Genomic DNA, 23,345 nt, shown 5'->3' with positions numbered 1-23,345 from the left:
CGTGGAACCTGTAATGTAGCAGAACAGTCTCTAATAAAATGAGGTTATATTGTAGTCACTTCTGGTGTTTGAATTGGGGCATCCCCGCCCAACACTCGTTGCAGCTGTATACAGACCTCCAAAATATCACAAGGATTTTACCCAAGACTTTTCAAACTTCTTAGCTGGAACTGTGCCAAGCTACGATCAAATCTTAATCGTTGGAGATTTTAATATTCATGTGTGTTGTCCCTCCAATTCGCTGGCCAGAGACTTTTTAAGTTTGATAGACTCAGAGGATCTGTACAAATAGAAAATATCCCATCATCAGACTTATAGAAATATAAAATGATCATTAAAGCTTTCCTGGTTTTATTGCTCTTGTTAGCGGTAATCACATTTTTTTCATCCCAGTGATAACAAAGTATCAAAACACAGGGTAAAACGTCCCTGATCAAGAAAAGGAAGATGCAATGTCTGACCTTCCTGGCTGTCCACAGGAGAAAACTGAGTTAAACAAAAGTGGGTTAAACCACTGCCTGCTTCCACTCTGCTGAAAACTGATGAAAACTCCACATGTGCAACATCTGAGCTGAATAAACTGGGATCATTACATTTGTGTTTCATTTTTCATTAAATTTACTGAATATGTCTTTCAACTCCACATGCTTCTGTCACAGTCCTGGGTCTGTGAACCAGTGTTTTGGTTTTGTATTACAGTGGTCCCTCCCTCGCTACAATGCAATTCACCTTTCGCGGCCTCGCCGGGACCGGGAGTCATTTGGTACCGGGCAACGAGAGTTGAAGCTGGAGTGTGAAATTTATTGTTTTCAGAGTTTTTATTGTTAACTCGGTTTCCCTGGATCTTTTCCTGGTTGTTATGAGTAAATTATGAGCTTTGCCGGTGTAGCCCGAGAATACCCCGAGATTGCCACAACAGCACTAAAAACCCTGTTGCCATTTCCTGTTATGACATCATAACTGTCTCTCTGGTCTCTGTGCTCCGTGTTCCCTTTGTTCAGTGTCTAGTCCGTGTCTGTGTTATACTTGCTGTTTTACTTTGACGGTCTCTTGTCCTTTGTCAGTGTTTCTAGTTTTGCTTCACCCTGGCCTCGACTGTTCTCCTCTCATGTGTCTTATTCCCTCGTTTCGCTCAGTGTATTTTAGACCTGAGTTTCTCTCTCTCAGTGTCACGTCGTCCCCTCACCATGCTGCGTGTTTTCGTGCTCCCTGAGATCTCTGTCACTAGTTTACAGGTCTCAGTGTTTTTGTTATTAGTTCCCAGTTTTTAGTTTCATTTTGTTTTTGCAAGTTTTTTTCTTTTCGTGAAAATTATACCGCTGCAATAAAGCAACCTTTTAAATTCATTCCTCTGATGATTGTTTTGCATTTCTGTCCTACATCCTCCCTGCCACACAGCCGTATCATAACAGTTTCACTGTGAGTGATTGCTGTGGATTTATGTGTATTTATGTAAAACTTTAAAATTTGTTTTATGGTACTTTTGATACTAAAATAAGTACAAATCCTGTAGTTTTATTGAAAGACATGATATTTTGTTGTGTTTTTGCATCAAACATTGTGCAATAGAAATTAAAAACAAAGGTGAAATATGTCCAACTTACATAATACAGACAATGTGATGACATCACTCCACTCGGTCCAGGAAGAGCCTCTTGTGCCCCGGCAGCTGTATCCTCCACTGTCAGACTCAGCAGCTCTGCTGATTCTGTATTCACTGGATGTTGGAGGTGTGTTTAACTTCGCTGGTCTCCATTCATACGTCCACTGAGCTCCTTCACCTCCATGAATCTCACATCTGACAGTGACTGTCTCACCTCTGTATATCACACCGCTGTTTAACTGAGTCTTGGATGGTTGCAGGAACACAGTGGGCTTAGGAGGAGCTGTTCAAAAAACAGATATCATTAGCAGACTGATAATTTGACTTGAAAATCAATAATAAAACTTTTTGTTTTTACTAAATAAATTAAACCAGGTAATTTACTGATCTTTATATTTGACTGTTTACTTATTTCTACATATTTGCATTTACATATTTATACATTTATGAACATGTAACCTATGAGCTGTAAGTTAGCTGTTGTTTGCAAACAATGCTGTTAAACCTCCAATATATCCAAATAATCTTCATTCAGAAAAAAAATTAATTCTTTCTTTGCCATAAATTCATGATATTTAATTTGGGAATTACAAGATGATCAAATCAAAAAACTGTTGCTATGAGTAAACATACCAGCAGTTAGAGAAAGGCTAACGTAGCAGAGCAGTCTCTCCTAAAATGAGGCCAAATTGTAGTCAAATGGAAACTTTGAGGAATTAGAAAAAAGAAAAATGCTCAAACAAAAGATCTGCATCATGACACTGAGCTGCAGTGATGAAAACTCCACATGTGCAACAACTGAGGTGAAGAAACTGGGATCATTACATTTGTTTTTCATTTTTTTATCAAACTTACTGAATATGTTTTTCGTGTGAGTGATTATTGTTTATAACAACATTAAAAATTAGTTTACACTACTTTTTTTGTTATTTTGTCGTAATTTTGTATGAAATGTGTAAAATAAATGAACATTAAAATGTCCAGTCATGTCATCAACTTACATGATACAGTCAATGAGATGATGTCACTCCACTGTGTGTAGAAACTTCCCCTTCTGCCCCGGCAGCTGTATCCTCCACCATGAGACTTAGTAGCACTGTTGATTGTGTATTCACTGGATGTTTCACGTATGTTTGACTGGCCTCGTCTCCATTCATACGTCCACTGAGCTCCTTCACCTCCCTGAATCTCACATCTCACAGTGACTGTCTCACCGCTGTATATCACATTGCTGTATATCTGAGTCCAGGATGGATGCAGGAACACAGTGGGCTTAGGAGGAGCTGTCCAAACAAAAATATATCATTAGCACACTGATAATTTGACTTGAAAATCAAAAAGTTATTTTTTAAATAAATAAATGAAACCAGGTAATTTACTGATCTTTATATTCCACAATTTACTTATTTCTGCATCTTTATATTTACATATTTATACATTTATGAACATACAATCAATGAGTCATCAGTTAGCTCTTGTTTTCTAACAATGCTGTTAAACCTCCAGTGATGGATTCAAAGCTGGAGGCTGCTCTGCTTTCAGAAAGTGATTATTAGTTCATAAATTGTGAAATACAAAGTTTTCATGTGGCACCAAAGTCAAAACTAGACAAAACCTTTGTAAAAACATTTTATCTGAGTTCAGTTTTATAGAAAATAATCTTCATTCAAAGTAAAATTAAATTCTTATTTTGTCCAAAATTCAAGATATTTAATTTGGCAAATTAAAGACAAATAAAGTAAAAAAAAAAAACTGCTGTTATGAGTAAACATACCAGCAGTTAAAGAAAGGCTAACGTAGCAGAGCAGTCTCTCCTAAAATGAGGCCAAATTGTAGTCAAATGGAAACTTTGAGGAATTAGAAAAAAGAAAAATGCTCAAACAAAAGATCTGCATCATGACACTGAGCTGCAGTGATGAAAACTCCACATGTGCAACAACTGAGGTGAAGAAACTGGGATCATTACATTTGTATTTCATTTTTTATCAAACTTGAATATGAATATGTTTTTCATCTCCAGATGTTTCAATGTGAGTGATAACTGTGTATTTTATGTAAAACTTAAAAAAATTGTTTTACGCTACTTTTGATACTAAAATAAAAACAAAACCTGCAATTTTATTGAAAGACAAACTATTTTGTTGTGTTTTTGCCATGAAACATTGTGCAATATAAATAAAAAAGGAAGAAATATGTCCAACTTACATGATACAGTCAGTGTGATGATATCACTCCACTCTGTGAAGAAATTGCCCCTTCTGCCCCGGCAGCTGTATCCTCCACTGTCATACTGAGTAGCTCTGCTGATTCTGTATTCACTGGATGTTGGAGATGTGTTTAACTCTGCTGGACTCCATTCATAGGTCCACTGAGCTCCTTCACCTCCCTGAATCTCACATCTGACAGTGACTGTCTCACCGCTGTATATCTGAGTCCAGGATGGCTGCAGGGTCACAGTGGGCTCAGGAGGAGCTGTTACAAATATATCATGAGCAGGCTTACAGAAACACAAAATCAAAGCTGTCCTGCTTTTTTTGCTGTTATTAATGGTATTTGTATTTTTGCATCCCGTTGGCAATATGACTTGCAATAAAACATTTTGTCGTATTGATTATTACTTAGCAACATAAATACATGACTGCATATGTAAAGGTCCAGTTTTGTTTATTGACCTAAGCCTGAACAGCTACGCGTAGTGTCCAGTAGAGGGCTCTGTTGCTTAGTTAGCAGCAAGCTGCACTTCCAGCTCAGACCGGTTTTTGTGGCGCACATGTCCCAGTAGGCAGCTCTCAATGAAGCGTGAAGCAGCGTGATACCGGACTCTAGCAAAATTAACAGTTTGCAGCCCTTGGAAGGCGGAGCGAGTTTTCACGGTGCATTGGCGCACCTCAGCACTGTTAGATTCTGAATGAATCTTAAAGTAAAAATTACTGCACCCGTCGAGGCTCTCTCTATTTCTTCCTTGGTCCGGGGGACTGCTACAGCATATCTTTTGTGATATGAGTCTACAATGTAGGTTTCTTCCAATCCCAATTTTTTCTGGCAGAGAAGCAGCTGATGGCAGTATGTGTTCAGTCGAGGAGATTCTGTGACAACATTTAAAGCTTTGTCTGAGTTTAGCTGGAGGACATTGGCTGATGTTCAGTTTGAGCCTCACTAAGTCATCAGTCATTAAGAGAACTCAACATGCCGGGATCACATGGTCTAAGTGTAGGTGCAGCATATCTGTGTGTCGTCAGCATCAAAATAAGAAGATGCACCATGTGTCTCCATTACATGTCCAATATTAAGCACATATAAAGAGAACAAGATCAGACTGACTCTATTCTGGTGAACACAACAGTAGTTTTGCCAAAATCTATTTGTAATTTTATAGTCCAAGTCCAAACTTTTCTGAATCAGTCAATTTATACAAACTTATTAAAAATAATTAGAAATGTAAACATGTGACGGGAAACAGTTTACAACATCAAGAACGTGGGCTCAACAAAAATCACAAGTTTACTAAAAACTTCATCAGCATTTCTTCATCTTTATATTTACATATTTATGAACTATAATCTATGAGTCGTCAGTTAGCTCTTGTTTGCTAACAACGCTGTTAAACCTCCAGTGATGGATTCAAAGCTGGAGGCTGCTCTGCTCTCAGAAAGTGATTATTAGTTCATAAATGGTGAAATACAAAGTCTTCATGTGGCACCAAAGTTTATCTGAGTTCAGTTTTATAGAAAATAATCTTCATTCAGAGTAAAATTAAATTCTTATTTTGTCTAACATTCATGATGTTTAATTTGGAAAACGTAAAGAAAATAAAGTAAAAAAACAAACAAAAAAACAAAACAAAAAAACTGCTGTTATGAGTAAACATACCAGCAGTTAGAGAAAGGCTAACGTAGCAGAGCAGTCTCTCCTAAAATGAGGCCAAATTGTAGTCAAATGGAAACTTTGAGGAATTAGAAAAAAGTGCTCAAACAAAAGATCTGCATCATGACACTGAGCTGCAGTGATGAAAACTCCACATGTGCAACAACAGAGGTGAAGAAACTGGGATCATTACATTTGTTTTTCATTTTTCATCAAATTTACTGAATATGTTTTTTATCTCCAGATGTTTCACTGTGATTGATGAATGTGTATTTTATGTGAAATTTTAAAAAATGTTTTACGATACTTTTGATACTAAAATAAAAACAGAACCTGTTTTTTATGATGAAACATTGTGCAATATAAATAAAAAGGGTGAAATATGTCCAACTTACGTGATACAGTCAATGTGGTGATATCACTCCACTTTGTCCAGGAGGAGCTTCTTGTGCCCCGGCAGCTGTATCCTCCACCATCAGACTTAGTAGCTCTGCTGATTGTGTATTCACTGGATGTCAGAGGTGTGTTTAACTTGTCTGGACTCCATTCATACGTCCACTGAGCTCCTTCACCTCCCTGAATCTCACATCTGACAGTGACTGTCTCACCGCTGTATATCACACCGCTGTTTAACTGAGTCCCGGATGACAGCAGGATCACAGTGGACTTAGAAGGAGCTGATCAAACAAAAATATATCATTAGCAATGATCCGGTTAGGAGAAGAGAAACATAAAAATTCATAACATTAGCATGACCACAAAAAAGATAGTGATTAGTACAAAAAAAAGATTCATTGGATAGATTTATGCACAGTCAGTAAATGAAGCTTGTTTTGATATATGATATGATACAAGGCCTTGGGAAATAGGGATGCTGATGGTGTCACAGCACCCTCTGGTGGAAATAAAATAAAATAAAATAAAATATCACATCAACAGAAATATAAAAATATAAAATCATTATAAATATCTGTCCTGGTTTTATTGCTGTTGTTAATGGTAATCATAATTTTGCTTCCTGATAAAAAATGTTGACTTGAAAATCAAGAATAACAAGTTTTGGTTTCATTAAGGACGCACTGAGCCTAATAATTATTAAATTGACACATTTAGTTTTCTAAGTACTGTTTTAAAAAGTGATTCGTAATTCGGAGAAAACCATTTTTAACTTGGAAAAAAAAATTTCAAACTCATCAGTTTCCTGAATAATGACTGAATCACTTTTAGTTGTGACTAAATTTGTGTTTCTTCTCCTTCCTCTGCAGGTGTAGATGCCTCCATCAGAGACAGAGATGGCACTCTTAGAGCTAAAAGAGATGATCTCATTTTCAGAAGAGGTTTTTCTGAACTCATATTCTATGTCAGCAAAATCCTTCACATCACAGGTCAGCGTCACACTGCCCCCTGCTGGTGTGGTTGTGCTGTCTGCTGTCAGAGTGGCCTTGATTTTAACTTCTATAAGTTAGAAAAATATGAGGCTATTGTTGTGGCCCTTTTAGTGGAAGAAGGAAAAACCCACCACATCTGCCACACAGATGTTCCAGCTGCAGCTTTATTTCATACTGCAGTTGTGAGCAGGTGAGCCTGGTTTCTATCAACACAACCACCACCTGCAGCTAAATAACGTCACTTAAATGAGTGAGTAATACGCCACCTGGTGGTTCGTTCTGAGTGTGACAGAAAGCCTGAGCCTGTGAGTCTGAGCTCAGGGTTAATGAACCCTTGACTAACAGAAAACCTTCCACACTCATCTGTGGATCTGTCACAGCAGAAGTGCAGCCAAGGTCACAGATAAGAAAACAGACAACTGGAAAGCAGGTGAGCTGTAACTTGATCACATGTCTGTATTTTAAGTTCATTAAGCAAAGCTTTAAGACTGTCCAGCAGATAATATGTACACACACACATGTTTTTACAGATTTACAAACCTGATTATACACAGATGGATACAAGAGTTTATGTATGTACACATGACTTTGCTACAGTAAAATCCCCAAACTAAGCTACTATCATAGAAACACCAAATTTGAGAAAAAAGTATTTTGTGTCCATTCTTCCAGTCGAGTCCGCAGAGTTATAAGAATGTGTTACTGTATAAATGAGTGAAGTGCAGAGGTGTGAACTCAAATGCAGGAGGCAAAATAACTTAAATAAAACTGAACTTTAATATCTAAACAGACTAAAAATGGAAATACACAAAAAATCAAAACATAAGAGACTAGAAATAAAATTAACTGTCAGTAGAAACAAGTAAGAGATGAACAGACGTGAGCGTTCACAGATGCTCTGACAAAGACTGACAAGACACAGCAGGACTATTTATACATGACTGGGAATGAGAAACAGGTGAAAACAAACAGGAAAATCATAAAGATCATAAAGATCAAAATCATAAAGAGGAAATAATAATAAAAAAAAACTAAACTAAACTAAACAAAGACGAGGAAGTCAGGAAGCACTCAGAGGAGGACGATGAAAGACCATGACAGTCATAAATAAATTCTGTATTGATGGTACTTTGTCCAATTTCTTTCACTTGTTATTCTTGTGTATGTGAAGCCTTATTCATTTAGAACTTTAACAGCTTTTAAAAGTTTTCCATGAGGACAGTGAGGCAGACAGCACACCATGCCACTATAAATAACTGAAAGTAAGAATTAATAATAAGGATCATTAAAATCTTCAGGCAAGACTGTTACTGACTGACCTGTGGTTGAGTCTGTTTTCAGATTAGAGTTACCTGCATTTACTCTAAACTCATCACGCTGTGCTGTAAAAACTAAATGAAGGTAAACAACTAATGTAAGGTCAGAGCAGTATTTCATTAACATATTTCATTTTGGTATTTCTTTTAATGTTTTATCCATATGTGTACTTTGATGAGGATTTTGGGAACTCCAAGAGTTAATACAAAAAAGGACACTAAGGCAGTCAGCACACATGCTAATATAAGGAACATAATCTGCACTACATACACTCCTGCTGGAATCAGCTGTACCTGAGGTTGGTTGCTCTTCCTCCAATTTATCAGCATCTTGTAAATCATAACTGCGCTCTGTGAGGATGGACAGATAAATACTCATGAAAATGAAATAAGTCAGTTTCAAGGCTTCTTCCTGGTCTGCTCATGTCAAAGTCCTCGATCTAGTGGTTAAATGGAGGAAGTGCCGAGTAATAATGGTCAGAGCTCCGTGTCTGTGATAGTTCTGCATTTGCTGCTCTTGAGATGGGATAAAGTATAAGTTTAGCCAGATGATGGATTGTTTCTACATATTAGTGCTCTGTCCTTCTTGTGGGTCTATGACGTTTGTTACATTACTACTGTAAGCTAACTGTTAGTGCTTTGTTTTGCCTGTTAGCATAAAACATGTCAGCATGTGGTATTTGTATTTACATTACTTGACAGGCTTTGTCCATTTATTATTAATGTTATGATCTTGCATTGGTCATGTGACATTTGTGCATCTACACTGAGATTAAATGTACCTGCTCTGTTTTGTTGTTACAGTTTTACAGACTAAAAGTGCTACAAATGGTACATCAGTAAAAGCTCTGAAGAACGCCACAGTCTCCACATGGAGCGCTTACTGAAGCCATTTATGTTTAACTGCACAGGCTGAATAGAAGCATTCAGGCTGTGCAGAAGATAACATGTAAACACAGGGAGGATATTATTGAGCACATTATAGGAGATAACAGCTACATATATGAACAGGAAGAAACTAATCATTTCTTACCTTCAACATTTCCACAGAGGACTGTACTGAGCACTAAAATAATGAATAAAACCTCATCAGACATTATACAACTGACAAGATCAAAACTGAATTAAATTAAGACTTTATTAAAGATGAACAGTAATCACCAATAATCTGTTAATAATCTGTCAATAAAATGAAATAAACATAATAACTCAAACTGTTGTAACACAGTGTGTAACTATAAGTGATGCAAAAAGCAGCAGCGTATCAAACATTTAAACACTTAAAGATTCACAAGTCTGCTTTGTTCCAGCTCTCAGGTAAACAGGTTAAAGCAGTGACTCACTGTAATTCTCACAGATCAGAAACATTTTCATTAATCGCTGCCGTTCAAACAATGTCAGACGTGTACTTACAGAAAAAACCCATCATGCAGAGCAAAGAGAGCCCCATCGTCACATCCAGCCTGCTGCACTCTGATCCACAGATAATCTCAAACAGTTTTAGTTTGCAGATAAAGAGAAGTTTTTCTACAGGCTCTTATTCTGATTGGTCTCTCTGTGCTTCCTGTCCTTGCACACAAACTCAAACAGCTCCTGTAGCTTTGGCCGCAGCAGTTGGTTGACATGTTTATATTTCCTGTCCACTGCAAACATAGAAGCTTGTTTCTTGTGTTGTGTTGTTTCCTTTCTCTATAATATATAAAGCTGTTGTGTTGCTTCATGTCAGGATATTTCTTTTGCCCTTTTGGGGTATTTTTGGGTGCAATATCCTTTATTATTTGTCTCCTGGCAGGTTTCTGCAGACTGGGAGTCACTGAGAGTGAATATACCAAAACAGCTTTTCTACTTCGGTGCCTGTATTTTCACATTTTTTTTTACTTTAGGCTGCATTAAAATATGTTTATTTTTTTTACTCTTAGCTGAAACATCATCATGCAGTACTATAGTGAAAAGGGTCCTTTGACCTCAGACCTGTGAAACTTTCCACCTTGTGGTTAAATTCTGGTTTTAAGTTTGGTGGAGACCCAAACACAGGAAATGACTCAGTGTGTGGCTGAAGTGAGACTAAAGACCTTTATGTTTCACCAACTAAAGAACAATTAGATTCATAGATAAATTCAAAGTTATATTTATTATCTGTTGTCATATCAAAGTAAAGCAGGAACTCATTTATTATGCAGACTGTTCTTTGTCTTGCTTTGACATGTGCAGATGCACACTGACCTCAGCCTCTGACTACATGTAAACACAATAAAATAAAACAAGCTGATGATGTGAAATAATGATTGAAACACTGTAATAATGATGTTTGTGTTGAACACCACATGTTACCAACCAAGATCATGTGATTGTGTTCAGAGTCAGTTCAAAAAGCAGACGGACATCCAGAGCAGGACTCAGAGTACCAAACAAATGTGACCTTTATTATGAAGCTGATAGTTTCAGGCCTCGATGGTAACAAATGAAGAAAACTGAGTTACAGATAACTGATCACAGGAACACAGAGACTTACCTGTGGGTCATCACAAAATCTCTATTGAGATCACAAAAGTGTCAACTTACACTTTCCAGTCAACATAAATAAATAACTGAGACTTAAACACTGTGTGATTCCACAGACGTTAATCTGTCCAAATGATTCAGTGATGTGTAGACTAATAGATCAGAAGATACTGTGGTGTATTACCCACAACATGACTGTAGACGGATGTTTTTTTTCTGTGTATCTAATGTTATAATAATAATTGCTGAGAGACTTTTGCCTTTATTTTTAGTCATGTTGCCATAGTAACTTTAAATCGTAAAAGTCTACTGAGAAAATGCACAAAGCATTGCAACAAACCACACGTTGCTTCATTGTGTTAAACAGTTCACTTATAACTGGACCAAACTTCCACTTCCTCTTTACATTTACTGAAGTTTGATAACAACAATAAGTAACCACACCAGACACCACATCCACACCAGAGTTTTTGAAGTGTTTTAGAGCGGTGGTTTGATGTGGATGATTGTTTGTCCTTGTATATTATGTGCATGTGATCACAGCCCTGGGCCCTGTCCTCAGCTTGTGACGGGTCCCTGGTCTCTGGGAGGGTCGGCTGCCCGTTGCCTCTGGTTCTCAGAAGCTCTCCTCATGAGGGCTCCTTCTTCCTTCTGCCCTCTTTCAGGTGCTGTTTGTTTTCTGTATCGCTACCTCTTTTTTCTTTCTCTTTCCTTCTCTTTCGTTCTTCTAATTTCTTCTTCCTAATCTGGACCTCCCCACCTGTCAGCTCTGGCACTGCTACAGTAAAGATGTGTAATCTTTTTTTTTTCTTTTACTTTAATACCTGCAAATAGTTAATGTAGCAGTTAAAGCACAGTTTCTATAGTAAATGTTCTTCCTCATTTTAACTCTGCAGGCTGATGAAGAAAACAACAAAAGATCATTGAGGTTTGTTTCAGTGCAGAGATGGTGCAGATAAGACTGCAGCTCTGTGTGAACTTGCAGTTCAAATAACAATGTTTACACAATATTTTCCATCATTCACGTCTTTTTGAGAAGTGATCCTTCCTGCTACAGTCTGATCTACAGGTCAGAGTCTAAACACTTTCTGCATACTTTCATGGTCTCAATCATTAAAGTTTCACATCTTACTGACATGTTAATAGTCTAAAGCAGCGGTCCCCAACCTTTTTTGCGCCACGGACCAGTTTATGCCCGACAATATTTTCATGGACCGGCCTTTAAGGTGTCGCGGATAAATACAACAAAATAAAACTAGTACCGGTACCGAAAAAAAGAAGATTTATTCATAACACACGTGAAAAGACCAAGGAAAACCGAGTAAATGATAAAAACGATAACAAAATAACGCTGAAAACCGATAAAAACCCTGAAAACCATACATTTTCACACCTGAGCCTCAACTCTCGCAGCTCACGGGGTTGGGGACCGCTGGTCCAAAGTATTGTCGTCATCAGGGTATGAAGAGGACAATAAAGTGCAGTGTGCCTTAGGACCTTATGTTTGCTGGATACTGATGGCTTAAAATAAGAGATTGCTACACAAAAAACTGTTGTCTCAAACCACAGGCTGCATTTCCTCTTTTCTATGTGGCCGAGACGAATATGAGGCCGTTCAGTGGATTAAAAATAAACTTGTTGCAGAACAGACAGCAACCAACAACAACCCTTCACACACATGTGGTCACTGTAGCTGCCGCCCCGTGTGTCGGCATTATTCTGTATTGTCATGTTTGCAGTTTGATCTTTACTTTATAGAGTTAGAAGAATATATATTTTTTATTTTAAACATTTAAATATAACTGAAATAACAAGAGAAAAAAGAAAACGTAAAAATCATCAAGTTTTCATGTAAATATCTATGTCTACAGAATGTGTGTGCTGTAAAAAGGAGTAGGATGAAGTTTACAGTTTTAATAATAATGGATTGCATTTATATAGCACTTTTCAGGACCCCTCAAAGCACTTTAATATACCACTATTCATTCACTCTCACATTCATACACTGGTGAAGGCAAGCTACAGTTGTAGCCACAGCTGCCCTGGGACAGACTGACAGAGATGAGGCTGCCATATCGCGACATCGGCCCCTCTGGCCAACACCAGTAGGCGGCAGGTGAAGTGTCTTGCCCAAGGACACAACGACCGAGACTGTCCGAGCCGGGGCTCGAACTGGCAACCTTCCGATTACAAGACGTATGTCTATGTACAAGTCTAACACATGAACATACACAAATAAAACCATTTGCAGCATGTAAACCAAAACAACAACAAACTACATTTTTACATAAACTAAGCATCCTGGGTTTAACATCTGCTTAATCTCTGAGCTTATTTTATGTGACAAACACCTTAATAAACACTTTGGTTAAGCTTTGGTTACTCTGGCCTTGATCTATTAGAATGAGGACACAATGAGACAACTCAGTCACTGAGAGGAAGATTTCCTATATTCATGCAATTTATATTTTTAAGCAATTGTGTGAATTTTTGTACTGATGTACTTGTCTTGATTTCATCTGTACAGGTGTTCCACACACTAACTCCTCTGACTGTAATGCTGTGATATTTTACATTTGTCCTTACTACTGGCTTGCTGAACATAAGGATTCCTCTCATGAGTATTTGGTCTTGTATGGAACAAGTTCTGAATTTGTGGGGCAAAGATTTATTTGCTGATTTGTACATTGTTTGCACAGATCTGAGGTCAACCAAATCTTTAAATTTGAGAATATTTAATTTAATAAAAAGTGGATTTAATGGTTCTCTTGAACTAGTTTTATTTGTTATGCTTATTGCACTTTTTTTATGGAATCTATGGGTGTGTGTTTTATACGTCTTTCCCCACACTTCCACACAGTATGTCATGTACAGCAGTATAATGGAACAATAGATAATATAATGATGTTTGATGAGATCCTTAACCTTGTAGACAATTGTCAGAGACTTTGATATTTTGCCTTTGATATAAGTAATGTATTTGTATTTGCATTTGTATAGCGCTTTACTCAGTCCCCAAGGACCCCAAAGCACTTTACACTACATTCAGTCATTCACCCACAGGTGATGGCAAGCTACATTGTAGCCACAGCTGCCCTGGGGCGCACTGACAGAGGCGAGGCTCTGTATTATCACACCGACTAATTTTCTTTCAGATACTCTGTCTAATTCAATGTTATTTATTGTCAGTTTACTATCGGTAGAATATGTGCGATTCCCAAATATTATGAATTTTGTTTTACTCAGGTTCAATGTTAATTTATTAAGGTCAAACCAGGTCTTCAGATTATTTAATTCACTTTCTAGTTCATTCAGACGTTGCTCCAAGTTACTTCCACAGCACAGTAAGTTTGTATCATCTGCAAATAATATTACTTTCAAAGAGTTTGAAATTGCACATATCTCATTAATGTACAATATGAAAAGCAGCGGCCCCAAAACTGATCCTTGGGGAACCCCACACACAATTTTGGCATTTATGGCATTTATTTCTGTAATTATTATTATTACGGTTTTTAAGGTAACTGTTAACCCATGATAATGCCACCCCTCTGATTCCATATGTACATAGTTTGTTATGTAAAAGGTTGTGATCAACTGTATCAAATGCTTTCTTTAAATCTAAAAAAACTCTGACAGCATATTCTTTGTTTTCAAAACAGTGTTTACTGTACCTATGAACTCCATTAAGGTATGCGTTGTGGTCCTTTAGGGTCTAAATCCATATTGCTCTTCATATAGTACATTGTTTTTTTGTGATAAAGTCATATAACCTATTGTAAAATATTTTTTCCAGTATCTTAGAAAACTGCAGTAGTAGAGAGATGGGCCGATAGTTTGTGAGAAGATGTTTATCTCCAGCTTTATATATTGGAATTACTTTTGCAATTTTCATCATATCAGGAAATAAACTACTTTGTAATGACAGATTACAAATGTAGGTAAATTGTTTCACAATACATCCAATAATATCTTTAATTAAGGGCAGCACGGTGGCACGGTGGTTAGCACTGTTGCCGCACAGCAAGAAGGTCCTGAGTTCAATTCCACCATCAGGCCGGGGTCTTTCTGTGTGGAGTTTGCATGTTCTCCCCGTGTTTGCGTGGGTTCCCTCCGGGTACTCCGGCTTCCTCCCACCGTCCAAAGACATGCAGCTTGTGGGGATAGGTTAATTGGATAATCCAAATTGTCACTAGGTGTGAATGTGCGAATGAATGTGAGTGCGAATGGTTGTCTGTCCCTGTGTGTTGGCGACCTGTCTAGGGTGTACCCTGCCTCTCGCCCTGTGACAGCTGGGATAGGCTCCAGCGCCCCCCGCGACCCTGAAAAGGATAAGTGGAAGCGAATGGATGGATGGAAGTCCATATCAATGCCACCACAGTCAGTTCATTTCTTGAAGTTAAAGGATGTAACTGCATCAATAATTTCCTCTTCATCTACTCCCCTCATAAACATTTAGTTTGCTACATTAATAGTTTTAGTTTTAGGAGGGTTTCCAGTTTTTACAATTTCTTTTGCCAAGCCAGAACCAACATTAAGAAAAAGGTCATTAAAACCATTTGCATTTTTTTATGTCACTGGTGTCTTTGTCATAAAATTAATATAAATTTAATCCTGTCAGACAGGACAGGATTGGAAGGTTGATGGTTCGCTCCAGTCTGCGTGCCAAATATCCTTGGGGAAGATACTAACCCCAAGCTGCTCTCTGATCCATCTACTGAAGTGTGAATATGTGACAGAAAGCAAGTAAATAGAAAAAAGTGCTTGGGTAAATTGGGCAAGTTGTGTAAAGCGCTTTGAGTGCTCAGAATAAAAAAGTGCAGAAAAGGAACCGAACCATTTATCAGACATTCCTCAGAGGTTCCTCACACCTCAATGCTCTTCCTGATTGTGTTGCTTGTCTTTCTCCAGGTCTTTCCCTGCAGGATGGTGGCCCTCTCTTTTTTTATGCCCACTTTCTGCATCACTTATTCTCTGGTGTAGCAGAGAAACATATAATCAGTAGTCAGGGAGTGAATGTTAGTTACAGATGATCTTACACACCACCTCAACATAGTATAGTTTGTATAGGCGTATAGATTAGCTTGTATGCCTTTGTATACACAACAACAAAGTAAAGAATCAACAGCATAATGTAGTGTTTGGGATTTCTGAGGTTCAGCAGTGCTGGGAATAGTGGGAATGTTACTGGGAGGCGCTTGGGTAACAAAAGGCCATGCACAGGTGTAGTTGGCCTCTTTGTCTTAGTTTTGTTGTGTTAATGAAGCTAAGTTAATGAAGCTAAGTTTTTCCTCACAAATCAGCTCTGAGCCTGGAGGACTGAAAAAAAACAATTTAAATTTTCACAGCTGCAGAAAAAGATTCAGTGACTTTGTGATTATTTCCTTATTTTCCAACAAAGATCCGAAGTTCAAACTTGTGGCTTCAGACGTTTTCACATATCTCAACTCTGTTTGGAGATGCTGACACCATGTGGACAAATGCTATTATTGCAGGTTTGTGGGTTACAAATGCTTTTAGCATGGCAAACCATATAAGTAATAGTAATACTGTTTCAGTGTGGAAATATCTGTGTGTCCGTTATTCCAATAAGTGTTTTTATTCATCATTTCTATGAGGAAAAGAAGAAGGGAAAATGTTTCGACATTAAATGTCTGTGAAGGTTCTCAGTCATCCAGGTCATCATAGTCAAAGGAGCTTGCAAAGAAAAGCGTCTGGACTTCTTTAAGTTGCTTGAAGACGTTTCACCTCTCATCCGAGAAGCTTCTTCAGTTCTAAGGTCAAATGGTGGAGAGTCCCAGATTTAAACCCAGTGGGAGTAACCCGCCAAGAGGGACAAAAGGACCCCCTGATGATCCTGATGATCTAATCGCCTGAGCCAAGGTGTGAAACTGGGTGTGGGTCCCAATCAGCCAGGGTTTCAGGTGAGCTCATTGTGAAACCTGGCCCCACCTTATCATGTGATTTCCTGAGGTCAGATGGCCCAGGATGTGAGTGGGCGTTAAGGCGTCTGGGGAGGAAACTCAAAACTGGATTATAGATGGCAGACAGTTGGTGTCGTAAACCACCGCCTCTGTTCAAAGATGGTCGCTCACAGTGGACATAGATGGCTTCTTTCACTCCTCTTTCAAACCATCTGTCTTCTCTGTCCAAAATGTGAACATTGGCATCCTCGAAAGAGTGACCTTTGTCCTTTAGATGCAGATGGGCTGCTGAGTCTTGTCCTGTGGAGGACACAGCACAAGACTCAGCAGTCCAGTCTAGGTTTAAATCTGGGACTACCCACCATTTGACCTTAGAACTGAAGAAGCTTCTTGGATGAGAGGTGAAACATCTTCAAGCAACTTAAAGAAGTCCAGACGCTTAAGTGTCTCTGTGTGTTAGCCCTGCAACAGACTAGCGACCTGTCCAGGGTGTACCCCGCCTCTCACCCTATGACAGCTGGGATGGGCTCTAGCGCCCTCCGCGACCCTGGAAAGGATAAGCGGAAGCGAATGGCTGGATGGACATACAGTATTTATTTTTTTTTATAAATAATAATGACAGATTTTAGAACTAATGAATTTAACTTTAAGCTTAATGCACTTTAAAATCCGGTGCGAGGTATGGTAAAAAAAGAAAAAAGTATGGTAACTTCTACCTTACTTTATTATGTCCAGCAGTCCAACTTTTTGTGCATGGTGCTACCGCAGGTGCCTTTGACGGTGCAAAACGTTTCGTCGACATTGTTGTGTTTGTTGGGGAGAAAACTTACAAACATACAGTACAGCACTTCAGAGTCACACTGCTAGTGTTAGATGTAGCCATTCTGTACTGTACAGGAGAGCACGGCACAGAGGAGATTGACAATGATCTACAGCCGATCAGGATACAGAACACAATGTGCTTTAAAAAAGAAAAAAAGAAAAAAAAGCATGCAAAATTGCACTAAAAGAATCCGTGAAACAGCGAGGCTGCAAAAGGTGAAGTGCGTTATAGCGAGGGACCACTGTAATTGTGAAGATAAGTCACAACATACCCTTCGTAAATACTAACATACTAACATATAGAGACCCTTGCCAGCAATCATTCATGTATTTTTTTAATATCCTGTGGCTTTTTTTCACGGTTTGTTGACATGCTGTGTAGGTGTGCACTGATATCGACATAACGGGGAAACATCTGGCTTTGACTATTGTTCACCTGTAGTTTGAATGCTGAACATTTGCCTGTTTAAATCATAAGAACTGTCACTATAAAGAGATGTGTCTTCTGCATGCAGTAATGCAGTTCTGCTTGTGTTGAGTGATGTAAACAAACAATCGATCTACGCTCTTCAAACATCAAAACAGATCATTTGATTTTTTTATGACACAGCAATGGTGAGTGTTCCCACCATCTGCTCTTTGTAACTTAACGTAATCTTTCCGTTTTTGTATTTTGTATTTTGATTTTTGAGTCCACCTTTGCAGTAGCGATTGACTGCAAAATAAAGCTACCAGAAATGTACAACCCCATCCCGTCTTAAAACAGGAAGTTAGCATTTTCTCGTGCACAGGGTCTATTCCACGTTTCCCTCAGTGTGTATTTATAGTGTGTGTTCTCATGTGCTTGTTGCTGGTTTGTCTGTGTTCTTTCTCTGCATCATTCTGTGTCGTCCCCCGTGTCTCCCTGCATCACCATTTTGCCTTCGCTGTTTCTGTTTGTTTCACCACTTCATGAAAAAAACTCATTTGCATCTCAGCTGCCTGCATCTTAGGTCCTAACTCTCAATATCCAATCATCTGCCACGGCAGACGTGACAACAATAAACTCAAAAGTAACTGATGTTTGTTTAAAATAATAATAAAAAGTATTTTACCAACCTGGTGAAGCAGGAATCTGTAAGATAAGATAAGAATACTTTATTAATCTCAGAGGAAACTAAGTGGTCACAGTGGCTCAAAGACAGTAAGAACAATAACTGACTAAACTAAATAATATAATATATCACAAAGTATGAATAATAATGCACACTACAAAAAGTAGAGAATTTCAATTCTGTTGTACCAGCTGCAAATGGCAGCATTTCATTGTGTAGTCGATTGATGTTAGTAGCAGCAGGTATAGAGTATTGCACATTGAGATATGTACAGACACCAGTGTGTGCATGTGTGCTTTCACATGATGATGTATGTTGTAGAGTCTGACAGCAGCTGGAAGGAAAGATCTCCTAAATCTCTCCTTCACACTGTTGGTGCAGCAGCCTGTCACTGCAGGAGCTGCTCAGTGCTGTCAGAGTGACCTGCATGGGGTGGGAGGTGTTATCTAACAGGGATGACAGCTGAGCCACCATCCTGTCACTGACTACCTCCACTGGGTCATGAGGACGTCCCAGAACAGAGCTGGTCTTCTTCATCAGACTGGTCAGATTATCAATAATGATAATAAAGATTGGTTTAAATGCTGACCATACTAAAGAGAGTCGTACACATGAGTTTCATTCTGGTTGACTCCATGATTTGTGGAGGAGCCTGGACTGTGACTCTCAGACTGGATCGACCTAAAACATGAAATAAACACAATAAACTCAAAAGTAACTGATGTTTGTTTAAAATAATAATAAAAAGTATTTTACCAACCGGGTGAAGCATGAACCTGTGAAAGAGACAAATGTTTGTCATGTATAAATTGTTCCACTGTAATTTTGTGTCATGAGATCAGAATACATGTATATGTGTGAATAATTAAAGTGTATGTAGTAAATAAACTCTCTAATACAGCATGAAAAGAAGAGGCTCTTACACTTGGACTGTCTGCAGCGATACAACAAGAGCAGGAGAATAATAATGAGAGAGACTCCACAAACCAGTCCAACAATCAACCACACAGGAGATGAAGAGCTGTCAGCTCCTGACACAGTTGCTGTAACAACAAACAATAACAAGACATCTGAGAGCACAAACCTCTGCCAAGGCAGCTCACAGGGAACAGTATCGTAGTATCTATGTATTCAATTGTTTTATTTGTACAATGAGAAGTTTGTAGTGAATAAAATACAATCACTTATTTGGTGGTTGTATGTTATATCTGATATTACAAAACATAGTTTAATGACAGTTTTTACAAAATAGAGCCAGGTGGCTTCAAACATTAAAAGAGATGATATGATGTTATTTCTTAGCCATGAAAATCATTTACAGAAATCCATCAAATGTTTTGATCCTGCTCACCTTTAACTGACATCCAGCTCTGTGCTGACTCTCTTCCTGAGTACTGACACTTGTAGAAACCTTCATCAGACTTTGGCACTCTTCTTGGCTGCAGTGGTTATTATTATATTTACATGCTTCCATCTCCCATTTCTGGTCAGTGACAGCTCGTACTTTTCGACTCTCCTTTTTACTTTTACTTTTTCTCCCTCCTCGCACTCACAGACACATAACGGTTACGGCAGTCCATCCTCCCTGCAGCACGGACTACACTGCTCATGAGGCTACATATTCTTTAGGGCTATGCCTGTAACACTCTGCCTATTGCCTTCATATTAAATCATTTTTTGAAATGTTAAATGTTAACAGTAACAGAATACAGTTACTCATATTTTGTATTTTAAATATGTAATGTATTCGTAAATTATTCATGTATTATGGTATATGTATTCCGTTACTCTCCAATATTGACATTTTATAACTACAATAAACTGTTTTACACTACTTTTGATACTAAACTATAAAGACACTCATGGTAGAGTAATCAGGAACGACATGCCACATCTCCCTGTCTGATCTTTTTTTCCTGGTTGCAGGACACTTATAGCTGTCTACAGGTGCTGCCATTCGGTACCTGTAACACATGATTAACCATTAGCAAAATCACATATAGATATAATTAGCACTCTGTGTTACGCTAACCATAAGGAGGTGGATGTTACAGTATGTCCTTTACTTCACTCTTGGATGGAGATAAGCCAGAGGATTTGAACCTTGTTGAAAAAATAAACATTTAAATACATTTACAACATGTAACAACCAGGAAGAAAACAATATTGTTCCTACAGAATCTGATGCTCAAATAACAGATGGACTTTCCTCTCCAGTAATCATGCATAGATCTTCCAGGACAGGCTGCGAACTGTGATCCTCTAAAGTTGGAATACACTCTCCAGTCTCCCTGCCTGAAGAGAAGAACCCTCACCCCAGTCTGCCAATCCAAAGGCGCTGTCCCCAACTTCCACACAATATTGCAAGAGTGTGTCAGCCATAAATCCATGAGTCCCATCCACACTATATACAGTGTGGGTATTTAAAGGCTTAAAACCTTCATTTTTGATAAAGCTTATAGTTAGGGCTGGATCACGTGACCCAGAATCCACCTTTAGTGTAGGCTACTGCAGGCTTCCCATGATGCACTGGATGTTTCTTGTCCACTCACCTTTTTCACTCATTATGTTGTTTACTTTCTTCTCTCTCTCCTCCCACCCAACTGGTCACAGTACATGGCAGCCCCTCCCTGAACAATTAAATTGATACTTCTATATTTAAATTGCAAAAATGTTGACTACAGCCCTCCAGTCAACCTCAATAATTAAATCAAACGTATATACTGCACAAATCTACAAAAAGTAAGCCGCCTGTAAAAGATAAACTATTATTATTCCCAGAGATGGGAAATTCACTTTGTTACAGCAGCAAAGTAAACAGGGCAGGAATAAATAATACCTAAAAGCAACACTACTATGCAAAAATAGAAGAGAATAAACCATTGAATTATGTGAAGAATAATATGTCAGAGTATACTGTGGTGTCCCTACAATATGACTGAATTAACTCTCAACCTCACCAGCGTCACCTCATGTGTCACACACACAGGTGCTGGTTGGACCAACTGAAGCCTTTTGGTTTGTTTGTTTGTTTTTGTTTCTCCAGACAGAATATAAAATATTCACATTTTACTTAATTCAAATTATGCTGTCACTTTAAAAGTAACATTTCATATGTCATGCAAGAAACCTAAACTATAACGTAAATATAAAATGAGCAGCTCGTGTCCAGGTTCACCAAAGTCAGTTTTGTGACTGAAAGCTGTCGGCCAAATTAGCACGATGATGTGTTTCCACAGCAGAGGAGCTGCACTATTATAAACTGTTCCACCACATAAACCTGAAAACTACCTGTGACAGCTGACCTGTGTGATGTGTAGAAGAACATCAAATTTTATTTAGCATCAAATCCGTGTGTTAATGAAGAACATGTTCCTGTGCCATGTGCATAAATACACATCAATCTTGTTTTTGTTTTTTTCCTGTGGGCTTTGTGAGGCTGCAGGTATTTACGAAAGTCTGACAGACTAACACAGTCATGTGACGACACTGTGAAGAACTGAGAGTTGCTTCTTCCTCTGTGCAGAAATCTGACTGAAAACTTTAAACCAGCTTTAATTCTGTTCAATTTCAACAAAATCCATGTATCATTATTGGAATGGACTAACACTGCACCCATATCTCTGAGTCATCCACCCGTGATTTCTCCCTCTCATTTTGTCTTTTAAAACTGAAAGTCACTGATAAGCCACCACAATATCAGGGTCCAGGATATGAGAGTACACTCATCCAGCTCTGAAACACCACAGATCCCACAGCCCAAGGACCTGCATGTTAGATTAACTGGTAGCTCGGAAACACCACAGATCAGTGTCAGATCTGCGACGGACAACATTTAAGCATCTGTCAAACTGCTACAATTGATGTGAATCACAAAGACCGGAAATATTTAGGCTGGTGTCTGAATTGTACAGTATATAATAGTGTAACAAATGTTAAAGGTTATTTTGCTGTGATAGGTTGAGTATCTCTGTGCACTGTTGCTGTTTCTTTAAGAGACATGTTTGTTTGTGCTGCAGTAAAAGTCAGTGAGTGTGGTTTGTTTTTTAGAGACAGAAGTAATAGTCACTCACCTCAGTGTGACGGCTTTCTTTCCCTTTTTATACTTTTAGGCCACATGTTGAAACTCATAGCCACGAATTTCTCTTTTTAGGTGAAATCTTCCAGCAGAGATCATCCAATCAGATCCTTTTAGGGAATCGGACCTCTAAATTGTCGGTCGTCATGAGACAGGACCACCAACCGATACCTCTTTCCACATTTAATTCCTTCGCCTGTGTTATCACTCCACAAGAAACTTGATGAGCTCCGGACAATTGTCAGGTTCCCGAAGGAGTAAAACAGCGCCTTTCTGTTTGTTGTAATGGAAACTCGGCTTAAAGAACAGTGATGTGTTCATGTTGAAGTCGGAAGTTTGGAATTTGCAGCTGGAATGCCCCATCAAGACAGCTACCAAGTCAATAAGCTCCACCTCCCCTGACTTAATGGGAATGGCAGATGAGGAAGTTGGAGGAAGGAGAGATGACTGACTTTTAATTACTTTTATACAAAATGATTGATTACATGGATATGCGAACAAACTAAGCATTTTGTGTTTTATGATCTTGGATTATGTTCCTTTGGACTCCCTTGGAAGCTAATTATGGCACAGCGGGGAATCAAACTGAAGAAGAAAAGTAGGGTCAAGAGCCAAACCACAGAGAGATATGGGTCTGAGAGCGGGAGTGTTGGTGTTCATGAAATAGTGTCTAAGTCAGTGGATTTAAATTTCTTGTTACATTTAAAGATGTGTGTGAAGAGGCTCAAGATGCACAAACAGCATAAAGATGAGA

General features: G+C 38.4%; 2 protein-coding genes across 2 annotated transcripts in view; both read right to left on the bottom strand.

The window, feature by feature from the left end:
* The window catches only part of LOC102794889 (basement membrane-specific heparan sulfate proteoglycan core protein-like), a 57,227-nt gene extending 56,467 nt beyond the window's left edge, over positions 1–760 (bottom strand). The window contains exon 1 of the mRNA XM_087838307.1: positions 730–760. Coding sequence (XP_087694433.1) covers positions 730–760 — 31 coding nt within the window. The remainder of the gene's footprint in view (positions 1–729) is intronic.
* Positions 761–1,572: 812 nt separating this feature from the next.
* LOC118456130 (basement membrane-specific heparan sulfate proteoglycan core protein-like) overlaps positions 1,573–23,345 on the bottom strand; it is a 48,847-nt gene continuing 27,074 nt past the window's right edge. The window contains exons 7-10 of the mRNA XM_087838306.1: positions 5,863–6,144; positions 3,809–4,075; positions 2,605–2,886; positions 1,573–1,886 (exon numbers count right to left, since the gene is read on the bottom strand). Of these exons, the coding sequence (XP_087694432.1) occupies positions 1,573–1,886; positions 2,605–2,886; positions 3,809–4,075; positions 5,863–6,144 (1,145 nt within the window). The remainder of the gene's footprint in view (positions 1,887–2,604; positions 2,887–3,808; positions 4,076–5,862; positions 6,145–23,345) is intronic.

Source organism: Neolamprologus brichardi, chromosome 3, assembly GCF_056152115.1.
Source record: "Neolamprologus brichardi isolate AB-2024 chromosome 3, ASM5615211v1, whole genome shotgun sequence".
Classification (NCBI taxonomy): Eukaryota; Metazoa; Chordata; class Actinopteri; order Cichliformes; family Cichlidae; genus Neolamprologus; species Neolamprologus brichardi.
This window is presented reverse-complemented; position numbering and strand designations above follow the sequence as displayed.